A 23,543-nucleotide genomic window follows, 5' to 3' on the forward strand; every position below is an offset into this window, starting at 1 on the left:
GGAAGCAAGCAGGACTTAAACTAGGAAATAGTGTTCTAGAGTAGGGGCTCTGTCTACAATGACCAAGAATCACAGCCAGGCAAGAGAGGCAGGTGGTCTTTAGCAGGAAGCACAGGGAGGAGCATGTGGCTCCCTGAGGAGGGGGAGGGATGGGTAAGGTTGTGGTGACTGGACTGACACCAGCAGGTGAAGCCTTCAGCCGAAGAACATTTCCAGTTTTATGGCTCTCCTTCCTCAAGAGAGAAGGAATTGTCTCTCTTGATAACAGTGTTTCAAGGCGAACATGTATCCAATTTCTAAAAAACTAAACAGCAAGTGACCTTTTCAGAATTCTAAGTTTGGGGGTTATTATAGTTAAATACTAGTAAAGTCTATGGGCATCTGCCTCAGATAAAGATTCAAATTCTGAGTCTGTCATGTCTTAGCTATGCAATCTTGGACAAGTTGTTTTAATTCCAGAGATGAATCCTCAGGCCTCCCACTTCCAAAACGAAAATGTTACTAATTGCATCTAATTCACAGGACTAAATAAGCAAATCATAAAAAGCTAAGGAGAGTGCCTGGCACAACTAAAAGCACCATATAAATATGTATGTATATATTATATATATATATGTACACACAACACACACACATTTGTATGTATTAGTTGTTGGGATTACTATCATCATGATTAAGTCTGATAATAGTTATGTTAAAATTAAAGTTAGTTTGTGAAGGGATGTTAGTTTTCATTTTAATGTTATCTATAGTAAACTCTCAGGCACTGAGTGAAAACATTCTTGACAGTTATAGTCGGTGCCAAGGAACTATGTCGATCATGAAATAAAACATCTGGATGGATACGAACAATGACAAGAAAATATTTTCTTTGAAAAAATAATGTACTGTTTTCCTAAAGCCATGTGCTCTGTAATTTTTAAAAGTCAAAGACTGGTATCAGTCCTGGAGAAATTAATTTCACTCATGATGTGCACTGATAAGGAATATAATCTGGACTCCCGGAACGGGATCACTGCAGTCTCTGTCCGTACTAGACCCTCCACCATTTGCTGTAATGACCTTGGATCCCTCTGGAATTGCATGTTTCACATTTACAAAATGTGGGAGCTGAATTATCTTATTTTATAAACTCTCTTGGTTGCAGGTCTTAATTGTATAGATTTGCTTTTGCTGCTTTTCTCAGTTGTGAGAAAGTATGCATTTGTTAGTAAAGTTAAAAGGTAGCAAGATTAAAGGAAGCCATAAGAATGTTAAAAAAAAACCATTTCGCATATTTATGAAATTTTGCATGATTTATAACATGAGATGTTTCAATTACACTTCTTGCCTCTTTATTATTTCTCTTCCATACAAGACTGTGGAGTTATGGAACTAGCTAGAACATCGAAAAGAAATGAGTGATAGAAAATGCTAAGGGTTACTTTAGAGTCATTGAGATAATATCTGCAAAGGAAAGATACCTGAGGATTCTGTACTTTCCTATTTAAATCAAGGGTTTTAGAAGTAGTATTAATATAAACCTCAGTGAACAGGGACCTATCTCTGGACCTGAGTATCTAGAACAGAATGGGCACTGTAATTGACATTCGGAAAATACTTACGGAATGTTTCTTTTTATTATAATCACCCTCATTTTTTAATATGAAAACTTAACCACATAATAAGTCAATATATAAATCCCTCATAACCCTACCATATTTATAAGTCACAATCACTTTGAGAACAATTCTATTATATTTCTCTGCAGGATTTGAAGTATTTGCCAGACTCTTGAGCCCGATTTCCTTTAACTTTCTTGAAGGTCTACAAGAGTGTACAAGGACACTTTAACTGACTTTGTGTACATTATTGGAGGATGAAATTCTCTCTCATGAGGCAGATTAAATGCCTCTCTAATACCCTCTGTCCAGTGTGCTTATAAGATCGGAAAATCATGCGCGCATGAATGTGATGTGAGTAGGGCCATTTCACAATGTGTACATCAGTATTTTAGGCAGCTACGAACTCAGCAGGGGGAGGCTGTCTGGTCAGGGGTCAGGCGTCCCCCTTTCCCACCAGGCCTCCCCAAATCCTGGCTGTGCTTTCTAGTCAGAACTGCTTTTCAAGGTAAAGGCCAGTACAGCAGTTGAACCCAGCTCACCCTCTCTGTGCTGGGATATCATAAAAGAAATGAAGGGTTCTGAAGCATTATGAAAACCTTCAGTTATTAGTGCTCATCAAACAGAAGCAATCAAGACCTGAATTCAGGACCTCCTATGGCATAAACTCACCAAATAGGCTTCCCATCTTCACACAAACGTCAGCATGCATAACGGTAGCACAAAAGACATTTCTCCCCATAAATGAACTTGAGCACCCAACCAATCACAACTTTTTTCACAATGCGTTAAACACTGCCTCAGGAATCTGTGCCCCAAAGCAGAAATCTATGTGCTCCCTTCTCAGACTTCCCTGTCTTTTCCTCTTCTCTCTTTCTTCTACCTCCTCTCCCCACTAAGTTTCAGATACAGGTGTTAACCAGGGGAAAGTCACATCAGAAACCAGCAGGGACCTCTGCATCTGAGCTGTGTCATGCGTCATCACATGGTCTCCTCAGGGAAAGCTCAGGAGAGCGACCCTCTGGAGGTCTAGATAGCTGACCTGGTTACTCCGACCAGCTCAGGAAAAAAAAAGACAGCGCAGAAAAATAATGTGCTGGTATACAGTTTGGTAACTTCTACAGATCTGTGTCAACTTCTGGACAGTCACGAATTTGTGCCATTATAACTTTCAGGACAAAAACAACAGGAATAGGTTATATCTGAGAAGAACTGAACAGGGGCCAACCCCAGATGTTTGAATGAGTAGTAATGATGGCTACTGGACTAATAACTAGTTTTAAAAAACCTGGGTAAAATTTACAACTTTTTTTGCTCTGATATTTTAAAGATAAAACTTGTATTCTTAAAAATTTATAACATTAGTATCACAACTACTACTGTAAGCATCACAAAACACCTTAGTCAAGAGAATACAAAATAAAACCTCACAAAGGAAATCTTAAATAGATTGGAGCAAAAAGAAACGGAAAGAGTATGGTGAGAATCGGTGAAGCAGTATTTACTAAATCAATATCATTTATTTGACCTGAAATCACTTTATCATGCTACCTTTTGTTCCAATTATTTTTGTTCAACTAAGTGGCAAAGAATTATTTCCAGCTAGACAGTTCATTATTAATTTAACCTTAATAGCTAATATTATTTTACCCCAACGAATTCATTATTATAAAATTTTCTTGGATTTTCTGCTCCACTTAACACCTCTGTGAAACTATTTTCAAAAATCAGACCAAATGACCATCATGCTCTTAATCAAATGTTTTGTTCAGACCTAAAAACAATGACCAAAAATCCCTTAATAACAAAATATTTTTATGCCTCAGCATATCAATTGTTAATGAGCAAAAGGGCAAATCTTCCAGAGTCTGTTCCATCTAAATTAAAGGCTTCATGCTAAAAACATGACAAGTAGCATAAAATGTATCCTATTCAGCCATTCACATTAAGATATAACCACAAGATAGTTTAAAAACACACCTAATTACCAACTAATTTATACTTGCTAAACTGTTTTTTTTAAAAGGCACACGGAGCTATCTGCCTTCTAGAAATAACATGAACTATAAAATATGACTATCAATTACATGAAACAGAAATATATTACCAGTTTAGGTTTTGGGCACTTAAACTGGAAAGCATTCTTTGCAATCCAACATGAATATCCAATTGCTTACCTCAGTTGAAGACCTTATACCATCAGTTTCTCTAAAGCACAGGCAAGGAACAGAGGCTCCTCAAGCTCTATGTGTCTGGAGTTGCATCAGATCCAGGTCATCTGCAACAATTCTGAAATATACCCAATGTGTGCCACACTAACACAGTTTATTACCTACTGGTAACTTAAGACTGGAAGAAGTCCTGCCTCTCCTCTAAAAATGGGAACAGTTCACAGTTCTGTAGAACATGAAAGTTCCCAAATAATGTCAGTAATTTGCACTTTCTGTGAACAATTCTATGAATGACATTTGACGACTGTCAGTGAACTTGGCAGAAAATAATCCATGAGAATCAGAAAAATTCATGATGGGTAACTGCCAAACGTCTCCAGAACATAACTGATATTCCTCAGGATATTCTGCTGGCTGGTCTATAAAACCTAGTAGGACAAGAAATCATAGTTGTAACAATAATAAAATGGGGGGGTGCAGGAGGGGAATTCTTGCTGTTGGCCTCCTGAGAGGAAACTGTCACTTCCAAAGCTGCTTTAAAGCTGAGCTACATTTTGACAAGGAACATATTTTTAATGACTCCTTATGAAGAGTGAACACTATCCATGTTTAAAAGTGAGAAGGATACTACTTCTTAGCAGCGGTTAGAGGGCATCACACAGATAACACCATTGCTTTAAGAACACCCTCCCATGAACTAGTTCTTTTGTATAATCTGCCAAAAGAAGCCTGCTCGAGCTCTTAAGGGCATTATTTAAATTCAACAAAGACTGCCTCCAGGTCTTCATTAAAGACCTTCATTTGCCCTTGCTTTACCAGGACAGCAGCCACCTGTCACCACTCAGGTCCCTACTGTGATTCATCTCTGTACACAAAGTTAGTCTGAAAAACGGATGATACTTGGTCATTGCTATTTTTGCTTATTTTTAAAGTAGGTCCACTTCATACATTCGGGGCGCGCAGAAGTGGGGAAAGATCTATCCTAGTCTCCTATTTATGAATGAGCAGATGCCATGAGGCTACAACAGAGAAAATCCAGGAATCTAGGAAAGTATTTCAAGAGCTGTGGCCAAACTTCAGTTCCTAATATCACATACAGAGTTTTTAAAGAAGAGGTCTATGGGAAAGAGGGAAAGAGAGAGAGAGAGAGAATGTCATTTCAGTGCTTAAGAAGGCAATCGCTTGATTCTCCTGAGCATTCCTGGGGTGTGTGTGGGGGTAACAGAAAGATGTCCCCAAACCCACTACCCCTGATGTTTGAAGATTCCTCAAGTGGTGGGACCACAGAACCAGAATGGGTATTAGACAAACCTTAGGCAGTCTTTTCTTTCTTTCCTCAAAATCAAAGTCCTCAGAATCCTAGTGAAATACCCAAGGTCACACAGCTAGTTACAGATGGGACTGGAAGTGAGGGGACGCAATGATAAAGTGTTGGCTAAATAGTTCTCATTCTGCTAATGAAGATCTTTCTGATTACCTTTAGAATTTATCAGCTTCTCCAAAAGCCAATTTGCTCTTACTCAAATTTTTAATATAACCATGCACTAGAATTTTCAAAGCAGGAGATCATCAGGATTCCAAGCAGAAAGGTCAGGAGGACAGAGAAACAATAAGATGAGGGGTCTGTTGTTCAGGACTGTATGTTGACATGTTACCAAAAATGGAGAGCGAGCAGTATCCAACCTTAAAACTGCCTTCTCCCTTCTAAACATCCCAGGTGATCAAAAATAATAGTAACAATAACTTCCTACTACACTGTAGCACTACGGTAGTTAGATATCTCCACTGAAATTCGAATAATAGTCCACTGACTGTTTTAGAAACAGGGCACCAATTCAGAACTACCATAGGCTGTAAGGTTGCCTGGTTGTTGCTATAAATCCTATATTTTGAGATGGCTCTCTGTTCTTAATATACCCATAATCCCTGTAGATCTAACATGGCCATCTTTATTTTTTACTATAGAAATATACTATCATTTGTCTCATCTCTGTATCACTTAATGTTTAGCATTAACTTCAATAATTTAAATACTGGTGAAACAGCCTTCTTTTGCACTGAAAAGGTATAATTTTTTTTTCTTTTACATTTTAATTAGTGAGGCTGGGGGCCTTCTGTGATATGTAACTTCTCACGTAAAGAAACTGTGATCAAATCCATTAGCTCCCTGGGCTAGATAACATTACAACCACAGACCACAACCTCCTACCGTTAACTGGCCTAAATATTCAGGCAGGGGCCCTGGAAATGAATTGCATAGCCTGTAGTCTGCATCTGGTTATCAGACAAGGAATGAAAACTTGTCTAAGTGGGTTACAGAGTCACTTTCAACTAAGCACAAATAACTTCTGCCATGGGCCAAAGGAAGAGAAAGGAGTCAAAAGAAAGAGGAACAAGAGTTTACAATTAGCTATAAGAAGGCCTATGTAAATTAAAAAGACAAAGTGGCAAAGCAAAGTCCTTCTGAGCTATTTATATAATATCAAAATGGTGAAATTATGTTTAAAGGGCTTGTTCCTCTGTACTTTTACAACATATCTCACTGTTATCAATTTTCATTTTTAATTTACCCTTGTATTTACATTGAGCCAGGTCAGATTTATACAACTCCAATAAAAGGCATCATGTTTCAATAAACATCTTGTGAAACAGCCAAAAATAAATTCTACCAGAATGAAAACCTATAGTATAATCTGAGATGAATGTAAGAACATAAATGCCTGCATATTCATTTGCACTGATCTTTCTATCAGTGAGGAATCTTGCAGAACAAGGGGGAAATGTTTGCAGGGGTATCTTTCTGCAGAACCAGCAAATTCCCAGAGGAGGCACTCAAGTACCGCCGGTTACAGCCAGATCTGCTCTGCTTGTCAGAGGCTGAGGAAATGGTCATACACAGGACTCTGATCACATGCCTTCCTTCCTTGTCCTCAGCTCCCCTTTATCACCCCATTTAGAAGCAACCGAGTCCTTCAAGCTAAAGAGAAAAGCTTCCATCACTGTCCCTTTGCAATCAACGAAGGCGCCTCAGTTATTTTAGAAGTTTCTGAGACTCCCAATATAAGCTGAGCTTTGAAGCCTTCCAAGCAAGTAAAATACATTTGTGTGTGAGAGAACTGTGATGTGATATGAACTGCTAATGCAGTCAATGCAAAACCTTATAAAATCAAAGAAGGGTGGAATCACTGAGGCATAAATATTCACAATGCTGAACAACTTGAGGTACTTTACAAAAGATTTCTAAAAGATCTGACAAAGGAAGTATTGCACTTGACACAAAGGTATATTCACTTCCTCACAGCAGTATACATTCTGAGAAGTTTATATCAGCTTTGCCCTCAAAATAATACTAACATGCTGAATGATGGGGAGCCTAACAAAGAAATCACACCTGAGGAGACACAGTGGATGGACTTTTAGATCTAGGAAGGCTGAACAGTGGCCAACTCAGGATGCTCCCCACCCTCCCTCCTTCGCTGAACACTAAAAACTAGAGTCAATTCAAGGGTAAACTGCAGAAACACAGATGCTTTACAATTACTCTTTTATAAGGAAGGGAAAAGCTCTGTGCTATTAAATCAATAAAAGTCGACTTAAGAAGAGTTGTGAGCCTGTCAGCTGGTTGTTAACACAATTCTAATGACCTATTGCAGCCCTTAATGACAATAATATCTCACGTTGTGAGAGCACAATGCCCTTTTATTAAAGCTGCAAACCTTAATGGCTTTTAGCAGGGCGATGGTCAGCACTACTGATGACTGTTTTCTTTATTTTTCTTTCCATAGACAGACTGTCAGCTAGCTTTACCAGATAAGACTATTAAGGTTGGCTGCTACCTAATTGCTTCTGCCACTCCACTCCATATTAAACACTAGCATATAAGCCAGACTTCCACAAAGTTGCCAGTTTGACTGCCTGCCTCAATTCTTCTCCATTTTAATTCATACTGTCCCAAAGAGCCCCCAAATGAAGAAAATAACACTTAATGTATTTCCCTTTACACACAATAACAAAAAAAGAGTTCTTGTAGACAAAACTAATTCTTCAGGAAGAAGTAAATTTGATGAGTTACTGAAAGCCTCCAATGCAATTACTTTCTGTCTTAGCTCTTTCTTCACTATTGACTTGCCTTTGTAAAACACACTTAAAACTACGTAGATGCTGCTGACAGTGTATCAATGCAAACTTTCTTTAAAAAAAAAAAAAGCTGCCACTTACCACTGCCCCTAAACTCTTTTAAAATACACATTTTTGTGTGTCCTTAACCTGATTTTCCTAATGCATACTTGTCACTTAGCTAGCGCCATATATGAGCATGTTACTTACATTTTTTTTTAAATTTTTTTCCCCATAAAGTTTTGTTTGTCTACTTTTGTAGGAAAAATAATCTGAATACCTGCCTGGTTACAGGAATAACGAAAGGCAAGTCTTACTTAACGATGTTGCACTTAGTAAGTGATCCAGTAAAGAGAAGATATTTTTGCAAAATATATAAGTATATTTAAGTATATTCCTGGTTCAGTTTTCAGATCTCCAAAGCCTTGAGACACCCAATCCTTGATGGTGTCTTCACAGGTTCCCATCTGCCCACTGCTAGGTGAATTCAGCACCAATCTCTACTCACCTGAACTGAATCTAAAAAATCCGTAAGGTTAACGATCTAAAACGTGAAGCCAATAAAGATAGTAGGTCCTTCCTGGTTCATCCTCCCTTGGAGGCTGAATACCCACAACCAGCCGGGGAGCAGGTGTGCCCGCGAAGAGTTCACCAAGCATTCAGAGAAACAGGGTGCCCTTTGAACAGCGCACCCCTAAGGTACCGCCGGGCGGAGGGGAAGCAGGTTGCCTATGAGAGGCCAGCCCTGCGGATGCACAGTAGCAGCAGAATACTAATTACAGGCAAAAGCAAAACACCCTTAGATGAGCTCCACCTTCCCGAAAGGTAAAAGGCGTCTACGCATATGGTTAGATGGACTCCCGCACGCGCAGACACACACCCCCTTGCAGTCTCGGACCGCGGCAGAAGCTGGACGCCCCGCCAGGGCGGAGTTTTGTCCCCATCCATCCCAGGTCAACTGGGGTTCCCTCGTACTCCTCTTTGAGGATAGCGGACCAGACGGTGTGCACCGCTTCACCTGGAGAACGCTGGGATCTGCTCGATCCCTGAACTCGCCAACTCGCGTCGCACCTGGTGTCCGTCAGCACGGCTTTCCGGGCCCAGCGCCCTCAGCTCGGTCCGCCTGCCCGTCCTGCCCGGTGGGGCCACGGATCAGTAACTTGGGGACGCCAGGGAAACTCCACACGAGTCCCCCCGCCCGCTCTCCACCCGCGGAGAAGTCCTCCTTCCCCAGGCGCACGGCGAGGGCGCGCTTCTGCCCTGGGCGCCTACCCCAGCCCCCTGCGGGCGGACTCACTAACCTGGGGCCTCGCTGCCCTCCCCGCGGCGTCCGGCGCCAGAGACCCGGGCGTTTGCATCCGAGAGGGCGCAAGCTCAGCAGCAGGGCGCCGTTGGGCGCCTCGGTTCCCAGTGCGCGCAGCTGGGCGCACTGGGCGGACCGGCGGCGCCCGCTGCGGCGGGCGGGGCACGGACGCCTGCTCCAATCACAGCCCTCTCCGCGGGGCACGGGGCGCGGGATACGTGGTCCCTGCCCCAGCCGTGGGCGCCCGGGGCCCGCCGCCTCCGCCGCCTTTCCCTGGCCGCTCAGACGCCAGGTCAAGAGCGAGCGGCGCGCGCTTCCGGAGAGAGGGCGAGAGGGCGAGCGCGGGAGAGGAGAAGGAGAGGGGGCGCTGGGGCCGGCTCGGACCGGCAGGAGGGAAGGAGGAGAGGGCGATAGGCGGCGGGCGCCGGCTGACAGCGCCGGTTGTGGCCGGCCCCGGGAGCCGCTGATGTTCAAGCACCTCCCGGAGCCCCAGTGAGGGCTCTTGGCAAGGAAGCTGCTCAGCCGCCGCGCGCGCTCTCCCGCGCGCGCACCCCCGCGCGCCCCTCCTCCACCGCCCTCCTGACAGCTCGGTGCCGACAGAGTCCTTCGCAGGAAAATCCAGAGGAGCGGTGAAAGTAGGAGGGGCTGCAGCCCATCCATCTCTCGGCGAGGTATTTGCATCTGAAAGCGAGGAGCTGGAGGAGAGTTTTGAGAATTTTTTTCTAGCGCCCTCCCTTCCCCGCCCCCAACCTGTCTTGGAAGCCGTGATCAATTGAGCTCCTGAGGCATGAAGGCAAAGTCATAAAACTAATCAGAACTTACAGTTTTCTTGCGTGATAGTTTTGCCCTTTCAATCTCCTCGGACTGCCCTAGTTCTACTTTCTTTACTTGCAGAAAATTTCCACCCCTGCTGGGCTCTCTAATGCAAAACTTCCGAGGTGTATGATTTACGCGCAGGGTGGAATAGAAGACCCTCGAGAGGTGAGGAAGGGGATCTGGTCTTCCATTTAGAACGCGCCGCAGCCGGTAGAGTGGAGCACGCTTTGTTTTCCTCTGCTCTGGTACTTGATTTAACCTGATGGCTAGGTGTTCTGTCGTAGGGGTTAGGAAGGTGAATAGATCATTTCCAAGCGCGTTCGTTTTCATTTTTCTCATTCTGACAGTGGAACTTGCCTTGCGTCTCTCATCCATCCTTAACAGTGATTCTCCGGATACCGGTCATGTGGGCACAGGCTTGTTCATATAAGCACCTCTGCTTTCTTGTTCACTCCAGCACACTTGCCCAACCCCCAGTCTTGCTCCTCCTGTCCATCTAGCTTGCATTTTTCCTCTTACCGACTTAGTATTTAAAACTGAATTCTACACTAATAATACCAACAGCAAACCTTTTTAAAGCTTTTATTCACTTCCATATACCATGCATGCTACAATTGCTTCATTTTAAATGTTTTGACTCGACCCCAAACCTGTCAGCTCCAGGCCTGCTTGGATGGCCATTTCAAGGTCCATTTTCATTCATCCATCACCCCAATTTAGGATGTTTAGAACAACCTCTTTATCCCTGCACAGAGATTGCCTTGAACTTCCTAGTATGCACTTCTCTGTCAACACCACCATCATTCTCCCAGTAGTCAGACATTAAACCTTGTCTTCATCTTTGAGCACTTTGACATGATTTTCCATGTGAAAATCCTCAATTATTCTGGGTAATATCACACAGTCTAGAACTTTACATTTTTCTGGTGGCATTACATACACTTGTCTTGCTTTGTCTAATGAACTTGCTTTTGAGATGGGATTCATAATTATTCCAGGCAGATGGGACTCATAATTGTTCCAGGCATTGGATACTGTATGGTATTCATTTCCTAGCTTGTTTTGATCAAAAGACACTATATAGAAAGAAAGGGCAAATAGATTTGGAGACTTTTAAAAGTTATTTTGGTCACTTCCTAAAATTTTCCTCATTTTTTTTTCCATTTTCTTGTGCCTCTGCATAAATACTGATCACCAGTTTGGGCTTCCTTTCTGAAGTAGATATTTTCATGCTATTTCCTTTTCTTTTAAAAAAAAAAAAAAAGTCCTTAAACAATAACCTTGACACAGATTCTATAAGGGGTGAAATGAGTTTAAATTAGAATAGTAGTTTGAGTTCTGACATTAACAAGCTGTTTATCATATAGGAAGTTCCAGGCTCCTCTCCTAGAGAGTACAATGTAGAAGGCAAAAAGAACAAGGGATGCTTCACATGGTTACTGAGGGATATACCCTTTCATCTGCTGAAGTCAGGGATGGTCTCTCTCTGAGAAGATGGCACTGAAGCTGAGACATGATGAGAATGAGCTAGACTTGAGATGATCTGAAGGAAAATGGCCTGGGCAGGATAAACAATGGCAAATGTTTGGAGAAAGAAAAAGTTGGGTGTATTTAAGAAACACAGAATACTGCACAAGGGGAGACTCAAGCTGGGTTTTGTTGGAGTGTTGAGCAGGGAATAAATCTGGGTTCCTGGAAGGTGTTTGTATTTTATTCTTAGAAAGAGGCCTAACATTAGGGACAACAAATAAATGTCCACCGGTTGGTGCAGTGGTCACCTCCGAAGACAAAGCATGTTTTATTAGATCCTGTCTCCTTTTCCCTCCTTTTCCCACAACTTTTAGTTGATTAGAAAACCTTGTTCTGAGAAACACTAATTTATAAAAAAAAAAAAAAAAAAAAAAACTATATTGGCTATATCCCAAGATGCTACCGAATGTTTGAGTCCATGAAATAGGAGTTCCCTTCATGGCCCAGTGGAAATGAATCTGACTAGTATCCATGCAGACGCAGGTTCAATCCCTGGCCTCACTCAGTGGGTTAAGGATCCAGTATTGCCATGAGCTGTGGTGTAGGTTGCAGGTGCAGCTTGGATCTGTTGTGGCTGTGGTTTTGGGGTAGACCAGTGGCTGCAGCTATGATTCAATCCCCAGCCAGTTGTGGCCCTAAAAAGACCAAAAAAAATTTTTTTGAAAGCCCATGAAATACAAATGTAAGTCATAACTGCATATCTACTTATGAAGTTTTGTTTCCATGTAATTTTCAAATGTATGTTTTAAACATTTTACCTTTTTTATAACAATATTTTACAAATCCCTTCAGTTGGAGGTTTATTTCTTCAGTGTCACATAAAGCTGTACACAAATTTGTCCCCCTTTCTTTCCTATTTAAAAAGATATCCTTTCATTTGCACTATTGATCAAGTCAGTAAAATCAGATGTACCAAAACTATATTTTGGAGAAGGAATCAGAAAACATAAGAGAACTTTGCCAAAACCTCTGTTGGTGTGGAAAGTATTTCCCTACATGTTTTATCTCCCAAAGCAGATTTGGTTCAAGTAAAAGTTCCTGATGAGATTGCTGTTCAGATTATTTATTCATTCCACCCTGATCTTACTCTAAACCCAGAGATGTGGCTCAGGTATCTGGCAGCTGAGGGCAGAAAAGAGCTAATCACTGAGATCTGAGTAGTTCTAGCAATTCTGGGGAGCCTTGGGTAGAGAAACACAGATGTGACAGAAGGTAAGGAGCACTTAACATACGGAAAGCTCTCAAAAAGTCGGACCATTTATAGTTTACTGTGAAAGTCTCTCCCAATATAAACTTGTGGATAATAATAAAAATATATGTTTTTATTATATAATGCTCAGAATTTCCCTGAGTATGTCTATATACTTCAATGTATTTCATCTAATTAAGCATACTACCATTTTCTAGAAAAGAAAGGACTTAGGAGAGATTACCAGCTTTCTGTTGTTGCCCACTAACTTGGTAAATATTAATGAACTCCTGCTGTGTGGGGGGTCTAGGGGTTGAGAACACAAAGATGAAGATGCAGTTTTTATCTTCAGGAACCTTCCAACCTAGTGGGAAAATCAGAAGGTGCATTCCTCTCCACATGCCATGATGAGCCTTGGGACATGGTAGACACAGAATATCAAGTGTGGGAGCACATACAAGGGGCCACATGATAAAAAGCCTCAAATGGGGAGAGAACATGTTTGAATTGTACCATGAGAGCAATGTGGGAGCATGAGAAGTTTTACAAAGGGAAATTATGATGGTAATTGCAGGAGAAGGTAACACCCTGGCAGCTGTTTTAAATCAGCCTTACACTGAAGGTGAGGAATTGTTTTGGAAATCACTGCAGAAATCCAGAGGAGAAAAATATTGGCCTGGACTGTAGTTGTGGCACTAATATATGCAAATCCCTTGGAGGTAATCGGAAAATATAAATATATTTAAAGATTCAATGCAGTTATCAATAACAGCATAAATGATCACTAAGAGAAGAAAGATGTGCCTATGATAAGCATTGTGGAATTCCCCCCACCCCCACCCTCAGTGGATCTCTCAGGTGCCTGTGTCCCTCACAGGTACCAGACTGAATGAATCCAAAGTCTGAGATGATAATTTCACTGCTTAAGATGTGCTTAAGGGCTCCGTGTTCATTATTCAAAAAGTCAGTCTGTCCAAAAGTGAATACTTACTTGGAGAGGATACTACTTAGTTAAAGAGCCCTGAAGATAGTCACAGAGCAAGGGAGCTGCTGACAGCACAGAGCTATTTAGAAAATGCAAGGATCTCTAATGGATTCTAAGGAATTTTCTCAATAAATGTTCTTCAGGGTGAGGAGGAGGGCAACAGGCCTTTCAGGACAAAACAGTAAGACCTCAGGGAGAAGATCCCTTTTAAACCAATAAAAGTGCCTAGCATGGAAAACCTTAAAAGCAAAAGTAAAATGAGAAGGAGAAAAAAACAAGATCAAAAGTCCTTTGCAAACTCACATACAGTAAGGCTGATGTGTCCCAGTGGGTGGTACTAAGCTTTCATCTGTGATGTGATGATGCAGATGGACCAGTACTGAGGTTTCCATTCACTTCAAATAGGTGGTGCAGAGAACTTCCACATACAGGAATTTTAAGACCTAATGATGTCTAACCGTTAAATAGAAAAAAACAATCTTTTGCCTTTTAAATCTGCCTACTTCTATATCTTATGCTTTAGATTACAGGCAGCACACTCTTCACCCCACCTACTTAGAAAAAAACCCACAGGGGAGTTCCCTTGTGGTTCAGTGGGCTAAAGATTTGGCATTGTCACTGCAGTGGCTCAGCTCGGTTGCTGCTCGGTGCAGGTTGGATCCCTGGCCCAGGAACTTCCACATGCCACAGGCAAGGCCAAAAAAATTAAAAAAAAAAAAAAAAGAAGAAAATGGGATTGAGATCATACACAGAGGGGTTGGAAAGCAAAGGCTAAGGATTCATGTTCCCCTATTCTAAGCAAAGGAAGTTATCCAGACCATCATTCCAGTCTCTTCCAGATAGTCAAGGCTTTTTTCACTGGGCTTGAAAATACCTGAGATATCGTGGGTCACTGGTTATCATTTTAGAGAAGCAGAGCTTTCTGCCGATACATGTCAAATTTCTCAACATTTTCTTTCTGATGAACAAACTCAAACAGATAAACATCTGATTTGGATTGAGTATTAAACGCCAGAGCAAGGGGACACTTACTTAAATAGTGTATGATACTACTGATGTGCGGTTGTATCTCTGGATGGAACACAAATTACTTTTTAAAAAGCAGCTCACATCAAAATTGTCAGAAATAATATAGCTAGGCCTGCACTGGCCCTTGAATTATAGTTGTTCCATAAAAGCCTTCGAAAACCATCAGAGAGAAAAGCGGTAATGCAAATTCCTGTTAAACATTGTTCTATCACTCTACCACACACCATAGAATCTTTTGGAAAAAAAGTGAATTTTCACAATAAACTCATTTTGAAAATATTTATTGAGCTTATGCTGTGTAGAAGGCCCCAGGGAAGATTCCGGTTACAACCAGAGCTGTAGCAAGGGCAAGGATGACGCTAAACTCAGCAAGAGAACAGTGAGCAGTGAGGTATCGGGTCTGAAGCAGGAAGACACTTGTTATTGGAGAGTCCCCAAAGCATGAACAATTATGCCTTTCACTTGGATCTTGGACATGACTAGGATCTAGCCCTTAGAAGACAGCAGATGGTCAGCAGACCATCCGGAGACCTCAAATGGTCCCCAAGAAGCAAAGGGATTTAATAAGGGACTTTTTTTTCCCCATAAAATGCAACTCGTGTACATAATCCTCCGTTACTTGGACAGAAAGAGAGCTCCCAAGCATACATTCACATCATGTTCAGCTTGTGCCAGGACACTTTCTCTGCTGTGCCCACAGTGTCCTCTAGGCAGCAGTAATCTGATTGTTCCTTGTGTGTGGATGCAGAGAGCTGGCCTGCCCTGGGTTCTCTAGGTTTTATAACTGGTGCCACTCAATTATATTTAGTGCTCTCCTAACACACATAAAATGTGTGTGGAGGAATGACCCTACTTCCAGCAGCTGCATGGAACCAAGAGTATAGCTCTCTGGAGTATGTGACTTTGAAGTTAAACTCATATTCAGAAAGAAAATCCAGGAAGGGAAAATGTGAGGAAACTATATACCTTAGGAAGAAAGATGAGACAAAATGAGCCAGTTTCTTCCAAGGTGGTTTTTTTGGGAGGTAAGCACGCTTAATAATATTGAAGAACCGCCACCTAGAAGATAACTTGTACTTAAGAGGAGCAGTAGTGTTTTTATGAACTTGAACCACTCCATGCACAAAGGTGAAATCTCCAGCCGTCATTATCTCTGTGTATTGCAAGTGGTTCAACTTTCCACTTTTAGGTCTGAATGGTTAAAAAGAGGCACAACCAGAATCTTTTCTTCACTTCATTCCCAGCTGGCAAAATGGTCACTCTATACCCCAAATCAAAGAGGAGCCCCTTACCACAAAAGAGTAAATTAAAAAACTAACTCGATTTAGACTGATGCCATTTTTCAGGGCCAACTTCAACAGATCTTATGAGCAAAATAAGGCACGATATTTTCTAAAGCATTTGTGTGACAAAAGTTGTAGTGGAAATGGTTCCTTGTTATGCCACATTTATTTAGTTAGGGCTTTTTACACTGAATGTTGGCAGGAAGATATTATAGTAAGGAACTTAAAGATTACTTTCCAAATATATCATCTATGGATATAAATCATGGTCTGAAAGGGTTAATGAACCTTGGTAAGCAACTGAATTGCCACCAGTCACAGAGGATAATTGGGCTTCATACCTTATGCATAAAATGACCTACATAAGACATCTTTGATGACACTTAAGCATATTCCCTCGTTTTATCAGTGATGAAACTGAAATTCAGGAAAGTAATGGGATTAGTCCTTAATCTCATGACAAACTCCAGGTATGGGAATAAGAATCAAAGCACTGTCATGAAAGTATATTGATTGGTCCACACATCATCATCTAATGGAAGATTCCTAAAAAACCTAGATATGCAGACATAATTATTTGATATTTTGCATTTCAAATACCAAGAGGGATTTTTTGTTTATATTTCATAACTGTTCTAAGCAACAGAAAAAGAATTGGTTATAGCTGTTCTCATTTTTAATTTGACAAGTTTTAATATATAGTAGACTTAAAAATTGAATGTATTTTCACAAATAATTCTGTAGGCATGGCTCTCCATCACGCCTTAAATTTTTATTTAACTACTAATATAAAAACATAATTCTCATCCTTAAGACAATAAGAATTTAATGAGTTGGTCATTTTAGGGTAAAAAGTCAATTTTTTGGAGGACCAAAAAGTCAAATGAATAGCATGAGAAGAATGCCATATTGTTAGAATGCCCACTGATTGATAATTTAGTTCGTTTACCATATGAAATATCAAGTAGTTCCATCCTCAAAATTTAAAAGTTGAATAAGTTTATTTAAACCAAGGTTAATGAATAAAAATTGCTCTGTTGGAGTTTCTGCTGTGGCTCAGCCGGTTAAGAACCCAACTAGTATCCATGGGATGCAGGTTCAATCCCTGGCCTCACACAGTATGTTAAGGATCTGGCATCGCTGTGAGCTATGGTGTAATTTGGCAGCTGTATCTCTGATTGGACCACTAGCCTGGGAACTTCCATATACCACCAAGTGCGGCCCTAAAATGACAAAAAAAAGGAAAAAAAAAAGAAAAGAAAAAAGAATTTCTATTACTTATTAGAAAATTATTAGGTACTCTTTAAACATTTAAGTATTCCCCTCATGGATTAAGACAAGATATATCTTTCTAAATTTCTGAAAGATAGAACCTTAACTGACCTTGCAGATTTGCCTACTTTGAGCCTCATCTTTGAGTGAATACATAATAGAACAAGACATATTGTTTTAGGTGTTTTAGTTTGTTTATCCCAGGTGAGCCAATTCAGTGTTTCTCTGATTACACCCAAGTTGCAGACATAGATTTTTGGTTTATTTTTTTTATTTGTGACTTCCAATATATTTGTTATTGGGCGATTATACATATATGTCTTTATTTCTGACTTCTACACACTGAAAAATCTGACCACACCTAGGCTGCATTTTCATATTATAAGGTATGACTGAACATGAAGACTTTTCCGTGAGATGGGCAAGTACCTTCCATTTACCACAGTCAGCTTACTCCTTAATATAACTGTCAGGCCTTTATAGGTATGTAAATTTACAACCACTAATATTGAAGGTAAAATGTCAGTCTGCTTGCATTACTGTAAGAAAATACCCTAGACTGGGTGGCTTAAACAACAAACATTTATTTCTAATAGTCTGGGGACTACATGTGTGGAATCTGAGTGTGAGTTCTCTTCCTGGCTGCAGACAATCTCCTTCTGGCAGTGTCCTCATGGCTAAGGAAAAGGTCTGTTCTCTTTATGTCCTTCCAGGGACACCAACCTCATGGGCTTCACCCCAAGACCTCATCCAAATCCAACTACATCCCAAAGGCCCCACTTTTAAACAGCATCACGTGGGGGATCAGGGACTACACATATGAATTTGGGGGAAAACACAAAAGTTAGTCGATAGCATAAGATATGCAAGTAAGCAGATTTAAAAGTCTAAAGATTCCTCCCCCCATTTAATTATCAGACATAAATAGATCTTGTGAAGTGAATGGAAATCTCAGGACTAGCACAGCTGCTTTCTTTCTATTTTTTTATTTTTTTTAATTTTTTGATTTTTTTTGGCTGTACCTGCAGCACGTGGAAGTTCTCCAGCCAGGGACAGAATCTGAACCACCGTAGAGACCTATGCCACAGGTGTGGCAACATTGGATCCTTAACCCACGACACCACAGCAGGAATTCCAGCATTACTACATTACCTGAGAAATCTTAGTACTACCCACTGAGACACATTTACTTTATTATATGTGAGTTTGCAAATGAATTTTGATGGTTTGTTTTTTTTCTAATTTTACTTTCACTATCAAGGTTTTCCATGCTGATTTAAATGAGATCTTAGCATTTAGATAAATCAATTAGGATAGCAATCTATTAGAAGCAAGAATGGAAAAACATGAATCATCCCATTTCATGAGGACTAGTTATGAAATACTCTCAAGTAATTTTAGTTCCCCCTGTCTTAATAGGATGGTTTAGATGTTAATTAATGTCCAAGTTGTAAGGATTCCTTTCTTTGAAAAACAGTTACATACAGAAGTTCCTGGGCCAGGGATGGAACCCAAGCCATAGTAGTGACAGTGCCAGATCCTTAACCTGCTGAGCCACCAGGGAACTCCTTCCATATTTGTAACACATGATCTTTATATTCCTAAATTCTCTTTCTTATACTGAATTTTTGTTAATTTTACTTTTGGCTTAAAAATAGAAAAATCTGATAATCACTAATGAAAGTCATAGGAACAGGAATTCAAAACTCTAGTTTTATATTTTTAATTGCATATATATAAATACCACTTGAAGTATAATAATGAAATTAAACTAAAAGGAATATTTTTAAAATCTTTGAGACAAAAATTTTAGTTTGGGGCTATAATTCATTACACTCATTTTAACTAATAAGTTTAAAGAGCATTTTAAACAGTTATTAACTCTATCATGCATGAATGTACTATGTTGGTATAAGAATCTGAATATAAAAGGACCCATTATATTTTTTTAAAGAAACATGCATAAATTGAGATATTTTCATGAATATTTATATTTCTTTTTTTAAGAGAACATGGATTATAATCATTGAAATTTACACAAATCTAAATTAATATACATAAATCTATATCTTAAGATTTTTTCTATATATTTTTTCAAAATTATGTGACGGATTCCAAAAATATATCAAGTTCAATAAAAGTTCATTGGTTTGCTTGTTTTCGTTTTGTTTTGTTTGCCTTTTCTAGGGTCGCTCCTCAGCACATGGAGGTTCTCAGGCTAGAGGTCTAATTGGAGCTGTAGCCACCGGCCTACGCCAGAGCCACAGCAACGGGGTATCCGAGCCGTGTCTGTGACTTACACCACAGCTCACTGGCAATGCCAGATCCTTAACCCACTGAACAAGGCCAGGGATTGAACCTGCGACTTCATCATTCCTAGTCGGATTCGTTAATCACTGCACCATGATGGAAACTCCTTGCTTGTTTAAGAAAAGGAAGGCTATAGGAGGCATCACATTTCAGCTGCATCATATCTCATTTGTATGAAAGAATGACATAGTTAAAAGTGAACCAAATTGTCTTGCAAAAAAATCGAGTAACTATTCCTATATAAATTATCTAAATGCAGTGCTTTCTGTAGCCCAAAGTTAGGTAATTGGAGTAAGCGGAATAGATCAAATTCAAAGGAAAAAATAATCAGTGTGAAATATTCATTTTGACCAAAAAAAAAAAAAAAAAGTAAGAACCTAACAAATGCTCTCTGAACTGTCTGGACTTATAAAAGTTAATAAGGAAGCTGGAAAGTAACAGATGTGAAAGAATGTGAAGCATACATTCCTTCACACTGCTGATTAACCGAGCTTAAGATGGAGGTATTGAGAAATGTAACTTTTCCACACTTCTTTAAATCCATTAAGCACTAATTGGGAAAGATTTTTTTTTTTTTTTTTTTTCCTGGCAGTTTCATCAGGAAAGAAGAGGAAAAAAAAAAAACAAAAAAACCCACAAAATCCTTTCTCCCTACCAGTCCTGAGAAGGTAAAGAGGCCTCAGCTGTGTGTGGGGAAATATGCACACGCTCCTTTCAGTTGAGAGCTTCTATTTTACCCCTGTCAACAGGAACTCAGTCCCCTTTAGAAACTTATTGTCCCCAGCTAAGACCCTTGTGAAAGGCACAGATGTTGTTAAGATTATACCAGCCTGTTCACTCTCCTGATTCATTTTTAAAGGAAATAAAAAAAAAAAAGAAAGAGAGAGAAAGAGAGAAAAGAGACCCAGCCTTGCTTTCATTTGGTGGACCGTTTTTGCACTTGAGCGGATCTGTTCGCACATGCTCCGTTTGCCCTGCAGAAAGGGCTGAGCCTTTCCATTCAGCTGGAGGTCAGTCCTAACGTGGTGTTCAGTGGTCCTCATGCCTTTCATAGGGTGCAGCTGCTTCTGATTGCCAGAACAAATTGAGGTGATTGAAGCCACCAGCGGGGCATAAGTATAACTTCTATTCACCGGGAAGGGAGGAAAGCGCTCAGAACGACGAACCGGGGTTGCCCACAATAAACCGTAGGATTAGATTTGATACACTGGATATTAAGACACGGTCATATTGAAAAGTAGGCCATAATGACACAAGAAACTACAAGATAGTTATGTGAGAGACCATAAGGAAACACAGTCCTTGGGTATTAATTCAGTTACACCTAATTATCAAATGCCCTGTATTTCTGGGTTTCCCTGACACCTGAGGAATTTTGATCGTCACCTAGATAGATAACAAACTCCTCAGGCGCACTTGACACATACAAAAGGCTGACAACATTTATAAAGGAAAAACATCCATTGAAGCAGGAAGTGATTCTAAGCAAATTGATGGTTAGGCAAAGCTTGATAGATTGTCTTCCAATGTAAGCAAAGAATTGTATGAGCAGTTTAAATCTAAAAAAAAAAAAAAAAAAATTCCAAAAGCAAAATAATAACAGAAAACATGTTCAAGTGATAACAGAAATTAACTACATTAAAATCAGCAGAAATATAAATAGCACTATCATTTTTAAAAGGGCTTTTGAAATGGTTAAATAAATTTTAAAGGGACATGTTTCAAAGATCCCATATTTACATATCTAAGAATAGATAAGGTTCTTTTTCTTCTTGGATGGAATTATATACTTCAAATTACTAGCGTCAATTCCACAAATTTTTAAGTTTCCAATATGTATTATTATGTTAAAGTTTAGGATAATTATTCCACAAGCTCCATTCAATCCCAGATCTCCCCTTCATAGGTAGTGGTGAAATTTTCATATGTGGGAAATTTTGCATCAGAATAGGTTTCTTCTTATGCTCCTGAAGACTGCAGCTATTGAAAATAGGTAATACTCCTTGTTCATGTTCAAAGAACTTATAAAATTTTGCATAGCTTATACTCTCAGTAAGTGAACTATGTTGTAATATTATTTAAAACTACTTTGGTATATAAAACATCACAAAAATAAACAAATGCAAATATATGAAGGGCACTGCACATTTTTCCTATGTCATAAAGCATATAGCATATTTTTCAACCAAGGTAGTCACCTAAATTACAAGGGACAAATTATTTTGTCAGTGAGGACTTGCCTTTTCTTTACGAATGAGAACACTGATCTTTAAGTGAATTCCATGGTCACTTAAATAGGAATTGGCTCTACTATTTCTGAAAGGATGATCTAAATTCTGAGTAGTATTTAATACTGAGCTTTCTCTATCATGTGGCCTCCATATTTTGTTCCTATATATAGCTCTTTTCATGATTGACCATATAGTCTTCAACTCATTCCTTTCCTAATATACCTTAAAACTCTCTTACGCTAAGGAATTATGTCCCTAAAGTCTAGAATTCACATGGACTTTGGAATTTGGCCACCAGTTCTTTTGATGGGTTAGGGGCAGATAGAAATATTTCTTCGAGATACACATGCTATTAATAATGAAGATGGGGAATGATACATCTGTTTGGGAGTTAATCCTGCTGATACTGGTGCTAATAGCTCCATAACAAATATAAATTCAGTGTATTGATCTATTAGAGTTGAGACCAGAGGGTATCTGGTAACACAATGAAATTTAGAATGAAATTAGCAGCAAGGAAGTTAGTTCATGACTATAAATTGTCATAGAAAATCAACAAAGACATTTGGCATAGGGGAAATGGAACCAGTGATATATATTATGAGAAAAAATTAGTTTATTAGTGTACTTCTCAAACTACTGGGGGCAGTATAAAATATAAATAGAACAGATTTTCCAAAAAAGCAGATGTCCTAAAAACAATGTCTTAAACACTCATAAGTGCTGCTGCCTCTTCTTCCTCTTTTTTTTAAGAATAGCATTCAAGACTTAACAACATGTTTAACCTGTGTAACTCTAGGAAACACAATGTGAAATAGAGGAAATAATCCCAAAGATAACTAGACATTTGTATGAGGAAGAGTGGCACATGCAGTTACGGTACACTGGCTAGGATAGAATCACAGCAGCTCTCCATCTTCATGCTTCAAGGCAGAAGCTGCTCACCAGATGGGGCAGGAAGATATTTCTCCCCATAGTATAGTATTGTGAAATTAAGTGTGTTATGGGATGTTTATTCTTCTTAGTGCAACATCTGGCATTGGCCACTAGATGAGATGTACCCTCTGTTTAGAATGGTAACTCCTTTTTTTCCCCTCACAAAAGGACTGTTTATGCCAATTGAAGTCATATGATCTTTACCTTTATGGTACTTCCTTCAATTCTTAAAGAACTTTGAGCTTTCATTGAACATCCAGAGGCACAAATGGAGGATTCTTTGGAAGAAGTTCTCAATTATTACTGAATTTGTTTTGTCCTTATTGAATCAATAATTAATAATAGTAATACAGGCAAAGGATGAAATATACCAGCCATGTCTACACAGCCAAAACTGGTAACAGCCCCTCAACATTTGAATAGCATGTAATTGTCAGCCCATCTTGAGTTTCACAAGGTCAAGATCCCAAGCACTCCTGGATGGGATGTGTGTGGGACTGATGTGTGCAAATTTCACCTCTCTTAGCTCTGCCTCTTCTGCTCTCCCCCTTCTCAGGTCTGAAAAGACCACAGCCAGGGTCATCATAGGAGCTATGTGGTAAACATGGCAGCCTTTGTCCCTGGATGGTTTTGTTGCTCAGGGCCTGCTTATCATCCTTGAAACCTTATCTGAAAGACAAATACACTTCTTTTTGGTCCATTGCCTTTTGAGTTCTCTCCATTATTGCAGTTTGCCTATCTTAATGCATCAACAACTTTCATTTTCATGTT

General features: G+C 39.8%; 1 protein-coding gene across 7 annotated transcripts in view; it reads right to left on the bottom strand.

Moving 5' to 3' along the window:
• Nucleotides 1-10,033, bottom strand: part of CDH7 (cadherin 7) — a 140,491-nt gene extending 130,458 nt beyond the window's left edge. The window contains exon 1 of one of the 7 annotated variants that reach the window (XM_021099453.1): nt 10,014-10,033. Coding sequence is in view for 1 of the 7 variants with exons in the window: in XM_021099464.1 (XP_020955123.1) it covers nt 9,190-9,246 (57 nt within the window). In the remaining 6 variants the exon portion in view is untranslated. Of the gene's footprint in view, nt 1-8,396; nt 8,874-8,906; nt 8,926-8,959; nt 9,111-9,189; nt 9,587-10,013 lie in introns of those variants that run through there. The other 6 variants (XM_021099416.1, XM_021099464.1, XM_021099468.1 and 3 more) reach the window with 6 other exon arrangements.

Source organism: Sus scrofa, chromosome 1 (assembly GCF_000003025.6).
Source record: "Sus scrofa isolate TJ Tabasco breed Duroc chromosome 1, Sscrofa11.1, whole genome shotgun sequence".
In the NCBI taxonomy this organism is placed as follows: Eukaryota; Metazoa; Chordata; class Mammalia; order Artiodactyla; family Suidae; genus Sus; species Sus scrofa.